The 23004-nt window shown below is 35.2% G+C and overlaps 1 protein-coding gene across 6 annotated transcripts in view; it reads right to left on the bottom strand.

Moving 5' to 3' along the window:
• grn (GATA binding protein grain) overlaps positions 1–23004 on the bottom strand; it is a 114512-nt gene that overhangs the window by 21263 nt on the left and 70245 nt on the right. For all 6 annotated transcript variants that reach the window (XM_073084408.1, XM_073084410.1, XM_073084411.1 and 3 more), the window contains one exon: positions 5955–6089. In XM_073084408.1, coding sequence (XP_072940509.1) covers positions 5955–6089 — 135 coding nt within the window. The remainder of the gene's footprint in view (positions 1–5954; positions 6090–23004) is intronic.

Raw genomic sequence — 23004 nt, 5'->3', positions numbered from 1 at the left:
CGGTTACGTAATCTATTATGTCTGATTGTTTAATATAAGCTTCGTTATTAATATAGACCACATTCAAAATATTATTTGCACAGATAAACAATGTTATTGGCTGTCACTGACTAATAATGCAACCTATAGAATTTACGACGATATTAAACATACATACATTGTAATTTACAAAGCTTTCCGCTTTGAAATAACCCGTTTTAGGTAGCAACTTCGTACCCTTAACTTGAAATTAAACAATACGTCGTATATCGTAATAATTAGCGATGCGGGCAGCGTTTTGCATAGCCACAAAATTCAACGGTCGAACTTATGTTAATGGGATTGCTGTTCGATGTGAATATTCAAATTGATGTCATTATAACATTCGGCCAAACGTACCGGTCGTTTGGCCGCCAGCCAGTTGCATGTAATGTAATGTAATGAGTAACTTGAACGCATTTTTTCTTTTATCTCGTGTCAAAGCTTACTTCGGTATTGTGATAATTATACTAATATAGACTTATAGATGTAGAGGTTTTATTAATAGAAGATTTTGCTAAAAATCTAAATAAATAGTTCCTACTTTGTGACTTAGTATTTTATTATTAGGAAAAGGATTGTAAGACAAATTTCATCACTCATCCCGTGTGTTTATGTAGCGCATACCTACCTACTTATTTAGCTCCCCAGTCTCTTTAAGGGAGCAAAATATACTTTTATCATATTCATTGGTTATATTTATGTTTTTCGTATATACATTTATTCCATGTAACAAAATATAAGATACACTAGCACCAAATGTACCTGCAATAACTAAACCCCTTAATAAAATAACATCATACAAACCCGTATTAAAATCTAACGCAAAAGAAAAACGGGAGAAAAAACAGTGACTGTCAGATTCCCTCGGATGTTGCTGAACAAAACAGCACTCTAGACGAAAGAAAAAAAAATAAAAAAGAAGACTAGGAGAGCGTTCTCAATTCAAAAATTGAATTGATCGCCCCATTGTATTCGAAATGTATCATTTGAGCTGTTATTATGGGCGATCTCTCTAGCTCAATGCAACCCGGTAATCCAATACTTTTGTATGGAAGGCACTTAACGTTACGATCTAGTTACGAAACGTCGGAAGTATCGTTAGAACTTAATTTGTTTAGTGTTTTAGAGCGAGTGTATAAGGCCGCGAATCTATAAGTATATAGAGCGCGTGCAACTTGAAATTGGTAAACGGTATTTTGGTGTACTGTAACTTTTATAAGCTACTCATATTTCCGCTCTATATAAATCGTTGACAGGTATTTAAAATATTTTAATATGTTGTAGCTCTAATCTAAATTATTTATACGTAGTTCAAGGAAAAAGAAAATAAGTAGTGATGATCTCTTAAATAAATTAAGAGGCAATAAAAAAGCAATTGAAAAAATAGTAAACAATCGGCGACCGCAAAAAGTTAATACAAACTGAATCATTGGCAGCTTAAAGGTTGGGCCAAAAAAATTGAATACAAACCACAAAAAGCTAATCGCGTATAACACGGAGGAAGTACCGAATAAACGAGCGTGATAAATTAAATAAACAAATTTATAAAAACTACTCCAACAGACGGCAAGCTTTGAAAGGGTGCGGGTATAGATAGACCGATTTATCGGTACCGGGCCCTGACGATTAGAGAAAATTATGCTTTACATACAAAAAATACGTTATATGAAAATACGATGTCTGTGACAATTCTGAAATCTCAAAAATATTTCACTTAGGTACCTTTTAGGTATCTTTTGTATTTTGATACTGTACCTGCATCTTTTATATTATTTTATCTAATTTATATAATATATACAAATCCTTTATTTATAAGTTATTAAAGTTACCACATTTTAATAACTATATCTATCTTAGTTACTTATTTAAGAATAAAACATATTGTATTACTACTCGTAGTTTCAACCATTTATCAAATGTATGTCACATTCAACTGCCTACGTTAGTCAATGCGGGACCGGTAGTCGGTTTCTATATAAACGTACCCTTAGGCTACCTTATAATATTGCGGTTAGGGCAGGTACAGAACGATGGGAATCGAACCCACGCACCTATGGTAATCCTATTAACGCTCCATTGTTGATGACCAAATAAATAATTTATTTTCGATTGCATTCAATTGATACTACTCGCTCCCAAAGCGACTCTTCATTGTAGAATTGCTCTATCATGGCTGCCATTTTGACAAATTTTAAATATATTTATTCCCCACAAATAGCATCAGATACTAGCAATAAATTAATTTCAGTCACACATTAATATTTATTTTATTGACCGCATTAATGTTACACAATATTTATGATGGCTATCAAGATTTGCAATCACGATTTTGCGGTAAAGCTTTATTCATTTAAATCTATACTAAGTACTAATAGTTAAATGAACAAGGAACAATCTATATTTAGTATTTACCGACAAAAAATAAACATATCAAAATCTAAGACGCAATAAACCCTTTCCCAACAAAATAAACACAAACAATATAAAGTTTAATAACAAAAACCCTAAAGTCCACTTGTAAACTTGAAAAATTTTATAAAAGTCATCATTTATTCTCAAGAAACATTCCCATATCAATCACGTCGACAAAACAAAGTATCCAATAAAATGTTTTTGATAAAAACAATAATACAAAAGCTAAACGCGGACTAAAAGAACAAGATCCTTGTCGGCGCAACAGTATGGTTCGTATGAGGCCAATTTGAGTATTGTCGGTTACAATAGTATAGGGCCTTTGAGAGGCGTGTTTTGAGTAAACACTTCACTGCTTCGAGTTGTGTAGTGCACTTCAAATTGTTTGATACTCGCATTTACCGAATACTTTACGAACTTACGAACACTGTTTTTTTTTTATGAGAACAAAAAATGGCTGTAGATATTTCAGGAAATATAAAACCTAGACATTATGAATACTATTTACCTAATTCATAAAGATAATACCGCGGATCATATAGCTCGTGTAATATCAAATACAAATGTTCTCATTTTTTTTCAAGCCATGAAGTACCCGAAAAGAAACGAAAATAACACAACAATAGTTTGCGTCCATCCAAGCATAAAACTTTAAAAGTCTACTGCTGGATATAGGGTCTCCCATAATCTGTCCCACTCCTACTGTTCCTGAGACGTCTGCACTCTGAACCCAGTAATTTATCGCTGGTCTCTACAGGTCATCAGTCCATTTAATCGGGGTCGTACTTCTTACATAGATTACATAGATAAATTACCCCTATAGAAATCCTACATTTTTAAATCCCTACATTCAGTCTGTAAGCTAGTATAATCTGCGTCAAACTGCTAGTGCGCTCTGAAATTGTTGCCAGCAGGTGTAGTCATACAATTTAACTATGGCGACGTGACTCATTTCTATATTCAAAGCGGACTAGCAGTTCGGCGCGGACTATACAAGTATAACTTAAAGAATTTACCAAGTATCAAGACTTGTTGGTCGCTCGTAGGCGGGTGACGTATCAACGCTCGTGCGCTATTGTGTGGATTGCGTTTTTTGAGCGAAATCGATCGATGTATCCGGACCCTGCCATTGTATGGTATTTATTTACACATTGTTGCGAAAATTCACTTTTAGAGACGGTATTCCTTTTAATAATAGGCAGATTGTGTGCCTTTGAGCTGGGATTTAATGACGAATGCGGTTACAATTGCCGAGATTAGTGAGGGCAAGGTTTAGTATTCGGTTTTAGCAAATTAAATAGGATAACTTGCTCAAAACCACATAAGGTTTGTATTTAAAATTAGGTTCGAAGACTTTACTTATAAAATTTAGTGTTTAATGTTATGACACAATTTTCAATTTTATTGTAATGTCCTTAATATATCTGAAACTACATCAAAAGTAATTTTAAAATGTATGTAACTAAATTGTAGATATTAATTTAGGTATGTGTGTTGAAGATTTAAAATAAGTTCAAGAAAGACGCATTGTTTTCGTTGATACAGTAAATAATTTACAATACCATGAATCATCTATAGGATAGGACGAAACGGTAGCAACATGTATAAATATGTATGAAGAGGCGGATACCGCTTGACAACGCTACTTATTGTGCTCCCGTCATCATGCCGGGTTGTGAAGTAGCACTCCCATTCGTTTCTTTGTCGCTCCTTCCGAATAATTAGACCAAAAAACATTGTCGCTGTACTTTGGGGAAGGCACTTGGTGTACTACAAGCGATAAGCTATAAGCAAGCGATAGCCGTTTACGCCGCGATAGCTGAACACAGAATACTTTTTCATTTTTAATTATGGTACTCGTCAAGATCTTTTTTACTATGAAGCTACCGAATTTTCATACACCTAAATTATTTACAAATGTTATAGTTTACAGATGTCGGTACACTCTATATTTACTGTCCTAAGTAATGCACTGTCCGTTAATTCTAAATGACATGGAATCGCCAGAATAGTCGGAGAAAGAACATTTTCTCGATTTGTCAATCACAAGACTCGTGATAAAAATAGACTAGCATAAACCTTTCTTGTTACGTAATACTAAACTTATTTTCTAGTTCCTTTCGGCGTTGTAGCAAGATTAGCTTATCGCTAATCGCTTAGTCTCTCGCTACAAGACAATTCAGTATACATTTCAGCAAAAAATCTCAAGTGCCTTCACCGAAGGGTCGTTTTGACTGCTAATTTCTATCATTGTAGCCCTGCTTTGATATTTGTTCTTTTGCGAACATATTCGTATCGTTCTCGAGGGTTTTGTTATTCGCTGGGGTTGGGAGAGTCGTGAGAATTATAACTGTGTTTATTAAAGATGTTTTAGTTTAGTAAGTTAATGTTTGAGTGGTTTTAAGTTTTCTTGTGAGAATAACTAAACGTATTATTTGTAATAACCCTGCAGTTTCATAATGGGGTACCGTGTATATTACTTATCACTCTTCGTTAGTAAATAACAAAGGTTTGAACCATAGTTCTGAACAATACTAATACATTATTAATAAAATAATGTAGCTATAAACATTTATTATAGTAAAAAGCCAACGTTATATAAAAAATAACGTATTACAACGTTATAATGTTAATATTATTATAAAATGAGGAAACATTATTTATTTTCTATTTTATCATTAATTATACTATTAAAAGACCAGTTAGCAAAATTGTTTATAATATTTTAGGGAAGATGATTCACTGAACATGAATAAAGGGAGTGAATAATAAAACTTATGACACATTAACTGTCCCTAGGGTGTTCCGTGCTTACAATAAGCTTTGAATAAAGTTCCATCAATAGTCTCTGGAGGATCTTATGGTAAGAGTTAACGGAATGGGCAATGACTAATGTTTAAAGGTTTGAACTCCAGTGAAAATTGGGTTAGGCTTAAGCCACCCGAAATTTAATAGGTGACATTTTTTGGGTGAAAATTATTGGATACTATTGCTTTATGTTTAAAAATCATTTTATAAACGTGTCGTTTCAATTGTGATAGAAATGATACAATTGGTAATATTTGCTACTAGACTAACAAAGTACAAAAGGGTCTTCTACAAAAAGAGCAGAAGAGGACCCGATCTCTAGCCAGAAAGTCTACTGTTTCAGCATATCTTTGAAAATTAATAAAACCTAACAGGTGAGAATAATAATTAAGTAATAAGCTGCAGCATCTACATAAAACTAGATTTTATGTAACTACCTATACAAAATATAAGTAGTTACCTGAAATATAATTTTGAAAATCGAACACCGATTTACCCGATGCGAGAAATCTAAGTGTTTTAATAGAGTATGTAATCGATTTCAGTTTAACTGGTAAACGGTATTAGGTACCACATAGGTACTGAAGTAATAAACTCATGAAGATAGTTCTTTGTAAAGTACATCCAAAATTGCCGGATGTAATCCAGCATAGGAGATACCCCAAAATCGACTATTAAATTTAGTCTATACAGTAAACAACACAAGTACTTACATTATGCAGCTTGTAGTACAATCCGCAGGCGTTGCACACCGGCTCGCCGTTCTGGTTGCGTCTCCAAAGTGTCGTGGTGGTGGTCTTGCAGTTCGCGCACGAGGTGCCCGCGCGCCGAGCAGCGCTCTGTAGCGACTGGAATAAAACGTGATGGTTCTCATTTGGTTTATTCTGGTGGTATCGTTGATAGATGGGTGAAATGGATGTCGGGTTCCGCAATAGTATCAGAATTAAGAGCAATGCGAAATCAGCGACAATGATGCTCTAGTTGCAATAAGCTAAATAAAAAAACAGAATAAAAACGGTAAAAGTAAAAAAAAAAGATTGACAGATCTAATTAAAAAAAGATTATAAATTAAAACCTAAATAATTGGTACCCAAATAAGTTTTACAAAAGCTTATTATTTACTTAATTTACGTACTGACAAATTACATCGAATTATTTTATAATACTTAAATTATTTTATTATACTTAATAGGATGTAAGTAAATGTCATTATCTATAAAGTATCTAACAATAGATACATCAAGTCGCCTATAAACTGTTGCTTAGATAACTGTATTTTTTGACATTTTCTTCGTAAACGACAACCGCCGTCTATTCTCTACTATGCTAGTTACTTCATATATTTTAAAAAGTAATATATTCAGCATACATGAATGTTTATTACTTGGCGGCTACCTTTTATGTGATGACCTTTCGCTACCAGGCAGTCTAATGATCTTAATTAAGTGTTCACTGCAACCCGCCACCAAATTCAAACAAGACTGGATTCCTACTTGAAGTTGATTACAGATGCATTACTAGGGTTGCCAACGGTAATACGATTTGTAGTTTAATTTCACTATTATAATATTTTTTGGTTATTATACTGATCTAATTATGTAGTTGTAAACTGTTGAAGAATGCTACATTGACAGGTTAAAAGAATACCCTTGACCACATGTACAAAAAACGAGCTCTAAATTACAACCACCGCCATTTTGCTTGGGCCAACATAATCCATATATAAATGAGCGAAAATTAATAGTTGTATATTTTATATTCAAACTTCACTTGCTAATAATACGACTATAATATGTACGAGTTTAATTTTTTTAATTTTAAATTTGTCATAAATCAAATACATAACTTACATTTTAATAGATGCTAAATTCATAAAATTAGCAACAACGACTGTGTACCGATTAATTTCGTGTATTAAAAGTCACATAAAACTGTCATAAAAACGTAGCCCATTAAATTTCGGTTCAATAATCAGTAGACTCGCAAAACGAAGCGACAGACAAAAAGCGAACACGAACCTCGGCTCGAAAAGCGGGTAGCTATCGGCCTCTTACGCACCTGCCCATTACTACACGTCAATCAAATAAAAAATATCTACGGCATGCGGTGGCCGCTTTATACAGTCCACAAAAGTGCCTCACTCAATTAAAAATGCATTCGTCCTAACCCGAACAAAACAAAAAGGACGGCGCAATCCCACTCATAATAAATCCATTAATTTGTCATGTCATTTATTGAACAAAAAGTATCGAGGTCGTAAAGTATTACAGGCGAACTATCCGGACTTATTTCTCGGTAACTAGAATCAAATACTACCACAGATTATCGTGACCGCACCGCTGTATTGTCCGATTTAATATTGTAAGTGACTGTGTCGGACTCAGGTGGTACAATCGCGCTCAATATTCACTTCAGTACTTTTTTCAGCTCTCTAACGGCCTAGAATGTAGATACTTGATTTTGATTAAGATTATTGTTGCTTTGACCGTGTAAAATCGCTCCAGAGCCTTAAATACTCTTGGGCTACTTAAACTTCATTAAGCTAGTAATTTCAATTAGATGCGAAATGACTTTGCGGTCTAGGTAGGCTTCAGGTATTGACACAGTTTCAGATTAATTCAATGCGTGCCATTTTTTTCGCAACGCAATTTGCAATCGAATCTATCGAACGTAGTTAGACCACCGCTGGTAGATTAATTGCTTAAAAAACTAATTTGAAACATAATTAGATTATATAAAACCGTACGAAATGGATACCGTTGTAATTACACGACATTATAACGTAAGTCATATTACAACATTCACGAAACCTACAACTCAAAGATAAAGACAAAAAAGGTAAAAAAAAAAACAAATTATCTCTTCCATGTGTACGCGTCAGTACAACTGCATATTGGAATACCTAAATATTAAATGGTTCGCGTCAATATTCGCCGCGTCATGGCAGCTCCTTTGTGCCAGAATAAGATTAGAGCTCGCCATATTAGCCGAGCCAACAACCGACACTTTTTCTTCCCACTGCCATGAGGATGACTCGAGTCGAGTTCCATTTGTGTCACGCTACTAAGGAATTAAAGAACCTTCATCTATACCGATTGCTATACAGATTGCAGCAAGTAATTATAGGAATCTTCCGAATTTAGCTGCTACACCTATTTCGTTCCTTAAAAAAACTAGTGTAGCTTTGCTAGTTTGAGTAAGATGAAACGAAGAAACTCAAGCTCTGTGATTGTCGACATCAAGTAAACACACCTATATCATTTTAGTTATAAGTTTTCATTGCATAAACGTCAAATGGAAAATATGCCCGTTTGTTAGGTGTCAGGTTTATAAAGCTAAGTAAGAAAAAACTGAATACATTGCAAACACATTAGCTCAACCCAAAAATTAACCCCGAATTTTATGACTCAATTACGCGAAACCGATTTTATAATCTGCTGATAAGATTTTCTCATCAAGCTATAACGGGTGGCGCTGCATCACGCTGGTCCCTAGGGAGCCGATATATCGGAGGGTAGACTAAGCCGATTACGAAAGTCAACCGGCCGTGAGGGTGCCTTTATTTTATTTCCATGGAAAAACGGCTGTTTACTCGTAATTTTATGACCGAATTACTTTCGCTCCTCAAACACTGAAATGGCTGGAAAAAGTCGTATATTTTACGAGCGGAATTATACTTTATTTCGCTCATTCGTCATCGAAGCGGTTCGGTGAAAGCTCTTGATTCTGATGGGAAAGTATACTCGGGCGTAAAGAAAGGATAATATAATGAGATTACGGTCATTGACACTACTGAAAGTACATTAATAGCCAGACAATCCATTATACGTAACTCCGTTAAAACTTTTGTTCGTAATTTTGTCTAGTTTACCACTATTGTAAGTCATTTCTAATCTATGAGAAATAACATGAAGAAACAACTTAATAGCTTTGAATTTCTCCTGATCAAAAAGACCATTTACCAATACTCTCTGGTATTACGAGTACATTTCTATTTCTGTTATTTCGATTTGACCCCAAATATATAATAAAGTTATCTAGTTCTCCAAAGAGTTTTATTAATCGTCCAACCCATTTCACTGTCACCGCCACTCTGATCAATATCGGAACGCCAAAAACAACTATCAAACGTAAAACACGCCGACAAAGATGAAAAAAGTGAACGTACAATTGTACAAATGGTAAATCAGTACATATTGTCATGCCGGTACTCTAATTTTCAGTGTAGTGTAAACTCAAAAGAGCTGTGACAACATCAGATGTCTTTTGTACTGTGATTGTGACACGAACAAAGGACCTTTTGTTGTGAATTCGGTCCGAATTTAGCGATTATAATAGGCATAATATTGTCCGTAAAGTGGACATTTTACGTGGGCGCAAGGAATTTAGTCGATAATCGCTGTCTTGTGTAATCTTTGCTTTTTATAAACCCATCCACGGGAGACCCTTTTAAGAAAAAATCTTTAGAAAGTCCTTAGAAAATTGTATCCTTAATTCGGATTTCTTTGTTCCAAATTAAAGGATAAAGTAATATGTTATGAAACAAGTAACAATTTACAACATAATTCGCACACTCTAAACTTTTGGTAAAGAATAAAACAGTAATCCAATCCCGAAAATTATGAGTAAGTGATTAAGCCAATGAAAAGCTCGTTTATTCATAAGCACAAAACACATCAAACGGATTAATCTCGCTTCAGTTCGCTCAAACTTGGTTAATTCAATAAGCCACCCACATTAAAAACATATTTCCATAAAGCCTGCCCCCCAACCTCCTCGCGATCCAATCAGCCTTATCTCCCCGACCCTCCTGCAAACACCTCCTAATCAAATCAAATCACAGCCTCCGTCTTCCCTAATCTATCCACCTATCTACACTCAACATAAAATTATATTACAAAAAGGGATGGTTACCTACAGCCCCTCATATATTTGCAAACACAAGCGAAATTTAACCCATCGGAAGCTCACTATACTACATACCCGTATAACTTCGAGCCGGAAAATACAAACCTATTCCCTCACACAAACAACATCGTGCAGTCGCGTCACACACACATCGCGTATCAGCATATCTACGCCATCTAGATCCCACTATGAGAACCCCCAAGAGGGAGGCAATCCATTTACCGAAGGTGTATGCGCGCTGAAATTTCCCTCTTAGTTGCACTAGCCTAAAGATCACAATCGGGTAGCAAGAGGGCTGTTTTTAAAGGTTTACACGGCCCCTAGCAGTGAAAGCGCGGAATCGATGTAGCCTTTACCCCTCGCCCCGCGCCAGTTTTTCCGGCGTTCCGTCCTTATCTGACCGGGGCGATTAGATAAAGAGAGATAGAGCGTGAAAATAAAGATTTTCATCGTGTTCACTCACACCACGCTAGTTTCAGCCGTACGACAATATAGCGGTCGCGTTGTGTGTAGTATAGACGTGGCGTGTAAGGAGGACTCTTGAAATAAAGCAGGGGTCGACAGAACTTTGACGCGATGTCTCTACAATATAGGCGACTCTGCAAAAGTTGATCAAAGGGAACGTAAAGTATTGAAACGAGAGACTGAAAATATTTTCTAGAAAGTTCTTAACGACGTCAACGGTACCTATCGAGGTTCTTACGTATTTATTATAACTTCGCGTTTATCAGATGGCGCTACGGTGTCGGCCGAGTGGTATTGTCGGTGTGATCGTAAAATAAAGGGGCTCGTAATTTTTAAATTTTCACGCGAAGATGCAACCCCCGAGCCGCCCCCATTGGCCCGAGGACGCCATGTTGGGAAATTCGCTTAACGATTTATTTGAACTCGGATCGTATACTTGAGCGTGGCTTTTTAACTAACGATATCGATTAAATGGTAGAAGGTACTGTGTAAGTGCCGCAAACATATATAAATCGAGTTACCTAAACTTTATCTTATATAACTGTACAAGTAATAGCTAAGTAGTGATTGCTGCTTTATGTCTATAACCATCTTCAAATGAAACAAGAGTCCAATGAGTCCAACAGATAACTATTAATAATTAATTATAATTTCGTTTTAAGCATGGAAAGGATTTAGGTTGTGGTCTATTATAGTTACCACGTAAGAATTTGTAAATTTTACCCACATTTTGCTTTATGAAAGTATTTTGTAATGTCGACTTTCATCGTTAAAGCAACTCATATTATAATTTCTAATGTACATACAACCTCACTCAACCTAATCGCAGCAACACAAAATCCTTTAATTCCTCCAAAACCTCGAATTTCCTTTGTTTTTAATCTCTATGGAACTCGAACCTCGGACATCTATGACATCTAAATTACCACCAGGCTACTACAGATGCACTCACAGTAGACAGTACGTCTAATTCCTAATCGAAAGGCAATTTGACAGGCACGCACGAAGAGCGGTAAGGTTCCGAACAAAGCGTGTCGGTTGCCCAATAGATGGATACGATCGGATTGACACATCAAGCGATTACTATCATACATCGTACACGCCTAGCGATGCTGCCAAATTCTTAACTTAATACAATAAGTAGCTGGTTTTGTTTCCTGTCTGTACGATTTATGCCTGTTATTAATAATCGAGCTATACTATATTTTGTCTACTAAAGTTAGACATTTGAAATTCCTAGAAAGCATTCCTGACCAGAAATTGACAATTTTCGATTTTTGATTGGTGAATAAATGGGTGTGTCTGTCTATCTCAAAACAATTGCATTATTATTAGTATGCATATTGACATTATGTAAAGGCTTCAGGATCCCGTTTTTTTCGGATTGAATTGACACGTCAAGTGATTATAATCGTCACGGCTCGCAATGCCAAATTCTTAACATAACACAATATGTAGGTAGTTTTATTTCCTGTACGATTTATTTTTGGGATTGGCAGTCAGTGTGTATTTTAGAATAACAAATACTTTGTATTTCCCCAAATATCACACACATTACGTTTTCGGAAACCAAAATACAAAACCTATAAATGCATGATAATATACGAAGTATTCCTAAAAATAGACCACATTCAATTTTGATCACAATAATCATTCACTTAGAAACTTGAATCACAATAAATAGAAATAATGTACCTCCATGGGAATGCGCCATAATTAGTTCACTTAGACATTGATAGATGGCGCGACTGAACAATAATGTAAATAAAATCGCTGTAGAGATACGCCGTATGGAATTTCCAAGCATATGAGTAACTCTAATTGTTTTTGCACGGTAATTGATGTTTTCTGAGATAATTGTAACATGAATGCCGTAGACGCTACCCATTTGTTGTTTTTGATAGTTTTGTTGGTATCTACAAGATACTACAAAGCAAAAAGGTTACAAAGGTATTTCTTATTGCTTATGTGCTACCCTGAAAAGTCTTTTAATATTGAGTGAAAGTCCCATCGAAATCGGTTAAGCTAATTTTGTTAAATGTACAAAGAAAAGAAATATGTTTTTCGGTATTGTGACAAAAAATGGCAAAATTTCAAAAATCGCGAACAAAACCTACATTTTATTTGTATAATTATTAGATACTTCATTTCTTGTAGTTATTATTTGGTATAAATACCTATTTAAAGTCATGGACATAGATAAATAACTCAAATACGTTCAACTTGTCAGCACATACCCCGTTGAAAGGCAGAACAATTTTCGAATTAGCAACATTTATAGAGATGTTAAATTATAGTTGGCAACCGCTTCCTGGCGAGCTGTGATGTATGGTCGCCCGCGCGCGCTCCTCGATCGATCTTATGCGCCCGCGCATACATCTAGCCGTCACGCGCAGACTGATATAGGAAAACCATATTATAGACTATTGATATACAAATAAGTGAAGTTTGTGTGTTCTTTAAAGGTTATTAAAAACAGTTTTTTGTGTTATTCGGTCTTGGATAGTCTTGCCGTTTATGGACCTGATGAGTTTGAAATTTTTGCGAAGAGATACGAGGACTTTAAAGGAAATAATATAGCATTTTTACCCTGAGAATGTCAGGTTTCGTCGTCAAGGTTGAACAATAAAACGGGTTCTGTATAAAGTGTCCCACAGATATGTTATTACCCCGTATGATTAAATTGGAACTGTTGTACTATCTGTTATTTACCACATCCTTGAAACAAGAACACAACCTCACTTAACATTACTGTTTAAAAGCAAAAATAGTAAAAAAACACAAAGTTGAATTACGTTTTTCAATACTAATAAACTACCTTGGAATTAGCAAGCACAATTTGGCTATATTTAATAATAATTCCCAATAAATAGCTGCATTTTTGTATCATCGACACAAAACATGTAACAATTTTATTTGCATTTAGTTTAAGCGGAATAACATTGTAATAAACTGTAATAAAACTTTTATTCGCACGCAGGTGATCGTAACCCCTTTTAAACGCAAATCAATAAAAATATAGCGGCGTTGAGATTACAAAGCAAACTTAGAATTATGTTCCGGAGGCGACTAAACGTTGGTAATTCTGCGTCGAATCGCTTCTTATAACGTGTGAATTTGCATTGAATGGCAAAGGACAGTGAGGGCGTTTTCAAATTGGATACAAGGCGAGGCGTACTGTGTTGGTAGTCGGTATAGGAATGCGCGGAACCTTGTTGTCTTTGTGAGGTCTGCAACTGTGTGTTTTTTTAACGAAAATCTGAGGTCTAATTGTTAAGGGTCCTAACTGAATTGAAACATTCGCAACTTTTTTAACTAAATTTTAGTCATTAGATGTTGTCAGCAATGGGACATAAAACGGATTTGTAGCTAAAATTATATTTGTTCACACGTCTTGTAATATTTTAATCTTCAACTATTTATGTGTTTTTTATCTTTGTATCTATTATTTGAACTCTACCGGCTGTTATATCTTTCTTTACCTTTATTTTTATCACCGTTTTCGTATTACTCGCCGTGTTTCTTTTAGATCAATATAAAGTTTATCGTCATCATTATTTCTGAGTTGAAATGTGATCCCTACTAAGTCATTCTCAGAGTACTTTTAAGGAGGTACACTTTCCTCATATGAGATTGGAATGCAAAATCCTGTTGCACGTTGTGTTTACGAGCTATGATCTTTGTACCGTTGAAAGTTCAAGCAGTGTCCTCGTGAAGTTTGTGACACCATTATCAAATATGTCTACAGACGAACAGTGCATGACTCCGCCCTTTTCTTATTTCTAGGCAGAAACTCCAGATATTTCCAGGATAAAATAATTACTTTAATTCAAAAAAAATACTCTTCTTTAGGCACCCTTGCAAGAAATTCCTTCAAAATCAACATGTTCTTTCAATGCTTGTTCTGAAACACCAATTGAACAAAAACAAAAATGCTTTTTTATATTCGTGTCATAGAAGTAAGCCTATAATAAACAGCAAATTTTCAAATAACAAACTGACATTTCGATTGTATTTATTTGTACAGATGGTCGTAAATTATAAGCAAAGTTTTAGCGCATCGCCCGAGACATCCATTTTAGAATATTCATAATATAAACGTGATAGGAATACGGTATTTATAAATACATGTGCATATGACTACTTTATTGTAATATATGTATGTGTAGAGAATCGAGTAGCTGTTGTATGCACGTCTAAATGTGCGTGCTAATCTATTTAGACGATAAACATGACGTCCAATCGATCATTCCACAGGTTTTAAGGTTAAAATAGCGAGAATGAATAGCAAAAGCTTTTTTATACCCAGAACGTGTGGGTAATGATACAATTATATGACAGAGCGATCGTACGAGGCAATTAATCAAATAAAACAGGTGCACAAAAACAGTGCAAGTTGAGTGGAATGAATGCCGCGGGTCCCGAAGGAAAGCTGCGTACGGGGAAGTCGTAAATACGTGCTAGCGAAGCAGCTGCTTCCACACATTTTATATGTCTTTCTAGCCTGCTGATTTCACATTTGTATCGGAATTGCTATTTTATTAAGTACTGAATAGAAAACTACTTGTTGCCTTGTTTTTACCGAATATGCAAACGAGCCATGTGACCGAAATCAATCGACATATTTTTTGCACTCGATAATATCTTTGTCGACGGCTGAAAGTAGTGCGTGCATTGTTGATAAGTGATTACGATAAACCGTTATGACAACTGATTGTAATATATTTGAGCATTTACCGAAACGTTGGAAATATTAACGTTATTAAAATATCTTGAAGAAACCTAGATGTCTGAGAATTCTCCGCATTTTTATCAAAGGTGTCTTTACCAATCCAAATTTGGTCAGCGTGGTATACTGTTTATGGCCTAATGGCCTAGCGAAAAGAAGATACCCAGCTGTGGGACTGTAATGTGGTTGATCTATAATTACAATAATATATTAGTAAGGGAATGACAGAAACAATTCGACGTTGTTGCGCCTAGTGTGTGTAAAAATGGCCCTTCTTCTTAAGCGTTACACTCTTGTCAGAGCGATCGTGGTCATTATTTGGTCTTCGTGGCCGCGTTACCACAATCTTCAAAAGAGAAGTGGGTAAAAAAAACGTATTTCAATCAAGCTACCATATAAAAACTGTTTATTTTTATGACTTTGACAATCATTGCTTCTTTTGCTCGAACGAAGCACATTTGCAAACGCTAACCTAACCCGTGTACATTTGCGCGTTGGCTGGTTAAACGAGGGCCAGAGTGCGAAGACTGCGCCGGGGTCGGGGGGTCACTCCGCACTGTTTAGCACCGCGTCATATTTATAATTACCACGAGCGCACGCGCTAGCCACTCCGACTGCACATGTCGATAAATCAAAATTTTAAATCACCGATGGGCGGACCTGACCGCTCCAGCGCCGAATAAAATGAATCCAAAATAAAAGAACGCAACTCCGTGCGCGCTCTGAGAAAATTTAAAGATATTTCGCTTTACTTTTTTTAATTAATACCTTGTTAAAATTTAATATTGAGGGCGCATGCGTTATTACAATGGGTGTGCGCAAGATTTTTAACTTTTTAACGTATTGAAGCTCCGGACCCTTAATTGGATCATTTTTTTAACGAGAAATGATAAGCCTTGATGAAGGGTGCTAAGAGATTACATGAATCTCTCGCGTAAATTAATTGCGATTATAATACATTACGTATAAGTTATGAGAATGTTTTCTAGGAAAGGGAAGTTATGTATTTTAAAGACTAACTTTTCGCTGGCGGCTTCTATTACATAACTAATATAACTTATAACATTCTTAGTTGTAAAAATATAGACGGTTTTACATTAACAAGAATTCAATAGTAAGATTCCCTGTGTCGTGGGTGCCATGAACACACACACGATTACACAAACACCCAGACCCGGAACAGATGTCAATTCGTTATTCAAATACCTGTCTGGCCGCGGATCGAACTCGGAACTCTTTGCGCGTCATATCGGTATGGTGAGCGCTCCGCCATGCGGGTCATCAATAATTTCTTACTAAAGCTGTAACTAACAATATCTCAGAGGTATGTATGAAAAAATCTATCGACTATTAATAGAAAAATCCCTATGGCATCACTATGACGTATGCCGTGATGATTTCAAAGCACGAGTAGTTCAAACGACATGTAGTCAAGCATAAGGGCCAACGTCACTCAGCCTACTGGGACGGGCTGTCTGTGTCATGTCATCTCATATGCTCGTAGTATCGCAGTTTCCAATGAAACGTATAGGACGGTCACATAAGAAAGTCACATACGTATTTTTATGAATAAATGAATGAAATTAAAAATGTAGTCAAATTTTTCAACTGGTGTTTTGCATTATTTTTATATTACGAGTACCAATCACCACCGATATGACTGACCGGAGTCTTAACTGAGGTGGACCACAGATTCGTTGCAACCCCTGAGGACCAAGTCGACACGCCTGAGATAACTTGCGAGACATAGATACCTTTCTTAGGCGTTCCGACTTAGTCCTTTATAACACGTTTATAGCAGAACATAGCACAGTGCTGTTAATACGCTGAAATATGTATGGCAATGGTGCTTCCGTAATTGAAGATGAAAGGATTAAAAGTTTATTTTTATATTTCATTTGTTGTAATTTTAGGGTTCCGTACTTCATCTCCTAGACCGGCTCTATCTCCTAAACCGTAATAGATTGACACTTGATTTTTTTTACAGAGTAAATATACTGCCAACAATATTTTTCGACGTTTTTCGCTTTATCTATGTAACTGTAATAGCTAGACAGTTCAAGTTTTCACAGTATATTTACTTCAATTACTGCTATAATAACAAATACTAAAAATAAAAAAATAAGAAAATTTTGGTGATACGGAACCCTCCGTGTGCGAGTTCGACTAGCACTTGGCGATTTATTTATACTGCGTGCCTCTCTAAAGGTAATGATTATATTCCGTACCATCAAACGTTTATTCTTTATAACCTCAGATCGCAGGTCAAGTATCTATGAGGGAGGCTGTCGGTCGGTAGCACGCGTGGCTGCCTGACAGCTCTAGCGGACAGACATCATCTTGAAATTTCTTTATGTCTTGATATTGAATGATGGAACTAATGACTTTAATCCATTTCGTGTGGCTTTCGCTTCTGTTTAGCTTTTTGTTTTTTATATGAAACTGGTTTACTAGCTAGGCTTTAAGCTAGATAGACTGATTGATAACTAGAAATAAGTATAACTGAATTTGGAAGTTGAAGATGTTCTTTAAGAAAATATTTTACTTTTTTTCTTATGCAAAATAAATTATTCGATATCTTCAAAATTAATTCAAATGAGACTAACTATAGTAAAATATTTAAATAATAAGCTTTCATTCTCTACACTACAGTTTCAGATAATACAGAACTCTTCATGATGGTCACTAAGCTACTATACCAATTTCTAGTATATCGTGGAAACATTAGCCCTGTTGTCATAGATAAGTAAAGATACTTCGCCGCCTTGAAATTGAATGAACAACAAACGGCTTATTTTAGTAAGTTCTTTTTTTGAATCCTTGACAAATAAAAACATCTTTAGAGAAAATTTACGAATAAATAACTAATTTACGTAATAATTACGTAATTAACGAATAAATAAATAATTATTTCAAACATTTTAGGGACATTTTAGCACGGAGACGTAGCAAACTTTTTTACGCAACTATTTCAATTCTCAAAACTGGGTACATTTTCTTGTTAGGAGCGAGTAATCTTTACTAATCTATGCCTGTTGTATACCCATTAATTTGAATGGTAATAAATAACTAGATATGTGAGACATTTATAATTTCATAAAAGACAATTGTTAAGGATAGTGCCCATGGCTACTTCTACAAAAACAATTTAAACATAAATGAACAAACAACATCATTAATCAGCGATAACATGAACAATTATAAATTTATGACCTTTTATTACCTATCCAAGCCCAGACAAACAACTGTATAATCAATTTACGAGTAAAATTTTTATTAAATTACATTCGCGAAGCCGTAAAACAATGTAAAATTACGAATTTTACGGCCGAGAATTTATTACGCACAAAAGGACACAGTCGTTGATTTGTATCTTTTAATCAAATAGTACAACTAATTCTGTAGCAATGGTATATGTGAATGGATCGTACATCGGCAGCTGCGGCAGTAGGTCGCCTTAGGTGGATGCCATTTCGTTTTATCGCCTACATTGAACGCAAAAGGCATAAATCCATTAAAAATGGTGCACATTAATACCATTTGTATATCACTTTCTATTACCCCTTTCTATAAATTTAAACTCGATACTTTCGGTGTAATATTTCGCAACTTCTTAATGTTTACGCGTTAACAAGATATATGATTATTAGCGTACTTATTTAATTTATTCAATTTAAAATTAATGTTATATGTTAGACCTTAATTACCTTGCTTTAAAATATCGCAAGATTACACCGCTAAGTGGACAATTTAACATCTCTATAGCAACAATTTAACCCCACAAGAACCCAACTTATTTCAATTATATCAAGTATTTTAAATTTGTTTGCAAAAAAGCGTATTGTGGCTACGATTTAGCTTTGGAATTAATTGCTTCTATCCACGAGTCCTAAGTGACCGTGAAATGACATTCAATGTAAAGTCTTATGCAGCTTTTTTTTCAACAAACTTAAGCGTTATCGTACTTTTTGCTCCGAACGACACGTGAATGATTCTAGATTAATGTGAAAATTATTAAAGTTCGTTTAGTCTCGCATTTTTTCTCTCTAATTAAGGATAAAGGATGGAGTGTTAGTCAATTTGCGTTGCCGTTTTTGCGATCGCATGCGTCGTTGCACTTTTAATAAAGTTTTATGTGTGTAATATATTACAATCGTTTAACAGTACCCGCGGCTGTGGTCTATATTTAAAACTAGACGCATTGTTGTATTTTATTGCTGGTATTTCGAAAAATAAATATAAAATAAATAATTCAATAGCAACTTTAAGTAGAGATCGCATTACGTTTATAAATAAAGTTGATGAATAGCAAAAAACTCACAATTGTCGATAAAAGTTACAAAGCGTATAAAGTTGTGTCGCCAGCCTTACTTGCGCAAGAAATGTCTACTTTCGAACTAAGGCAGGGTCCCATTAAACGAACGAACCGCCAATAAGACTACAATGTGAAGCTCTCTGAACAAGGGTGGGCTCACTGTTAACAATACGGATTAATTATCGGCCGAAATCGACGACTCAAATATACCTGTCACCGATGTAGGACGTCGCGATCCAATTTATATGGGCTCCGAACAATGGTAAGAGCGGTATTCACAATGGTAAACGGGTGCAAAATGAGCAAAACTGAAACGGCCGCCGGAGGCCTCTACTGAGATATGAGCTGACTTACTAACTATTGTTTTCAAATAACGCGGTAATAGTACCAATAAAATTATCTAACATCTGGAATGTATGGTGTATATGATATGGTATAGTTGTATCCGGCATTCGTGAGTCGTGAACGTGAATTTTGTACTTACGACTTGGGGACTAAGGAGTTATGTCATTGTAATACTTGAAATTCCAATTTATCACGTAACATGCTAATAGCGATCGTATTTTATCTTAATATTATAATATTTCCCAAGCAATCATGGCAAATCTGATCTAAACATTAGGTGACTTTATGACTTGTTAAATATTTTAAATGTTATCATGTACCGTGTTAGAACAGTGTTTTATTAACTAAAAGTATCATACATTTAGTAAATAAAACACTGTTTTAACATATTTTCTGTTTTAATTAATACCTTTAAATGGTGGGGAAATAATTATTTCTTTTTGTATAAATATCGTCGATAAGACGTATTTTCTTCTGATTTAGGTTAAGAACTTGTATGTGACTCTATTTTTCGGGATGACCAAATTCACAAGCATCAATAGATCAATACATAATCAAATTAAATTAAAAAAATACGCTCCTTAATAAATCGTTTGATTCTAATAAGACCATCATAATGATGGAAAAAAATACTTTTAAAGAAGTTACCTTACTAACACAAAAACTTAAAGTATCTACTAAATAAACTACTGTCCCAAATGTATTTGCTACAAATGCCACATTAAAAATAGATTTACTGATTATAACATTTTAGTGAACATAGTACACAAAGTAGTGCTCTACATTTCGTTCTATCAAGTTATATTGTCGTTATATAGAATTAGCTGTAGGTTTATGTAAAAAGGGCTGAACAGAGGCGCACGCGCGGGCTTGACGCGCGGACCACCGGCCTCGGTGTCAGCCCTGATTCACGGCCGTGGTTATTAGGGCTGCCTCTTAATTAACCTTTTTATTTATAATAGCTTAACGTCTATCCGTCACCTTCACTGAGTAAGACGAGGCACGCTAGTGAAGAATTATTCTCTATGTCCAACTGTGTTCTGTTCTGTTAAATAAAAACACGTTAGACTTAATTTGTTTGGACATGCAATATAATAATGTATTTTATAGTACTTTCCTATACAAGTAAAAACGTTTTTATGACTTAAAGTAATAAATTAGAGAGCACAAAACGATCTTAGCTAAAGCCTTGGATCATGAAAATATTTCTGATGTTTACTGATAATTGTATGTACAGTTAAACATAAACTATTTTAAGAGATGTTCTGCTCTACATTTCGTATTTACTCGGACTTGTGTTCGCCTCGCACAGAGGTCCATAGCAGTGTACCCATCATGAACCAACAAAGCCGATATATCGGCACTTGTTGAGCCAACCCTGTTGCGACAAGCGTAGCATTGTTAGCGGCCTGAGCTCTGAATAAATACATTCATATTGCCACTCTAAATATCGGCAATCGAACGATGCCGACGCAAAAACCGACACGACCAACAAAACTCAGCTCTGATTGTAATTGTAAAGCGAAATGTAAGATATTTCAACGTTTTATTCAAGAATTATAAGTGTTAAACGTAAAAAGCGATCAAAAGTTAAAACGGGTATTTTTAAAGTAATTCGTAATACGCATCTTTGCAAAAGCGGCGAGGTAACTGAATATAATTACCCGTTGGTGTCAAGAGTGGCATTCACACGAGATCTAAATCGTTAACACTAACAACTTATTCCTATCGCACCCCGGGATTTAATCGCGCAAAATCTACCGCATCGCGTCCAACGCATCAGAATGCGCAGAAAACGGAAAAAACATGGCGCTAAACCGCCAAACCGTATGTATTTAAACGCCGAATCCGAGATTCCGCGCCTCAAAAAAGCGGCTAGCGTTCGGTCATTTAAATTTTTCCAAAACGTGAACACAATGGAACAGATTCAGAAACTTAGTGGGTATCTTGTTTTGTTTTTAATTTTTAAATGTAAAAAAGGAATTCGGATCGGCAAGGCCTGTCACATCACTCCCGCGCTGCTAAGTGACGCCGGACGCACGTCACTCCTGTATACCTTTTATTTTCATACGAATCGAACTGACTCGCCCCGTTTTTGTTATCATAGTTGTCCGACTCGCGTATACGATTAATTTTATAACTGTATGAAGAGTCAGGAATAGAACTTGCTTTTTATTATTGTACAAAGAGTTTGTATGTAGATATGTTTTGTTTATCGATTTCAATTTTAAACGATATTGTACATTTTGAAATAGTCAAATATTAAGATTAGTATATTTTTTTATTATTTTAGGTAATAAAAACGGTCTTAAATATGTAGTTTAGTTTTGTTAAAAATAGAAAAAAAGGATTTTTTTACTCTTCCATTGATATTTTTTAACCTTTTCTCATTTTAATAAATGTCATTTTAACTCTTAACGTGTTTGCATCTTAGCATTACGTTGATATAAATATGTTTAACAAAATAAAAAAAGTAACATTACTAATAATTAATTTCTTCAGAGCGACTAATGCTTGCCCTCCATAGCTCTCAATACGTGTAAAGCGCAGGCCTGTATCTACGAGTAGTAGGAAAATTATAATAATTATACTATAGTTACTTTTTGCCTCGGGAACGTATCACGGCGTAGCATAATAAAGGCGAACGCTCACTCCCGCTGTCCGAGGCTGAAGACGCGATTGACGTACGTCCACATGACGCTAAAAGGTCTATTGTATACGAAACGCTCGTTACCCGCCGCCCAACCGGTCTTTAACACGCTCCAACAATGTGATCACTTTATACATATGTAGCTTTTTATCTGCGCACAAAACCTATAACGCACTATCTCTAATAACATCTGCTCTAATGTCAACTTTGCAGTGCGTAGTCACTTTTTAGTCATTAACTTGAAGCACTGCCGTAAATAATTGTTTCAGAAATAAAATTAACTGAAGTTGAAATTTACGGAACCTATTTGTTAAAGTGTTCAATAAATACACCTAAACGTTAATGGTAATT

The sequence above is a fragment of the Epargyreus clarus genome, unplaced genomic scaffold (genome assembly GCF_041222505.1).
Source record: "Epargyreus clarus isolate Ecla_fem2 unplaced genomic scaffold, WU_Ecla_fem_2.2 ptg000021l, whole genome shotgun sequence".
Lineage (NCBI taxonomy): Eukaryota > Metazoa > Arthropoda > Insecta > Lepidoptera > Hesperiidae > Epargyreus > Epargyreus clarus.
Note: the sequence above shows the minus strand (reverse complement) of the source record. Positions and strands in the feature narration are given on the sequence as shown.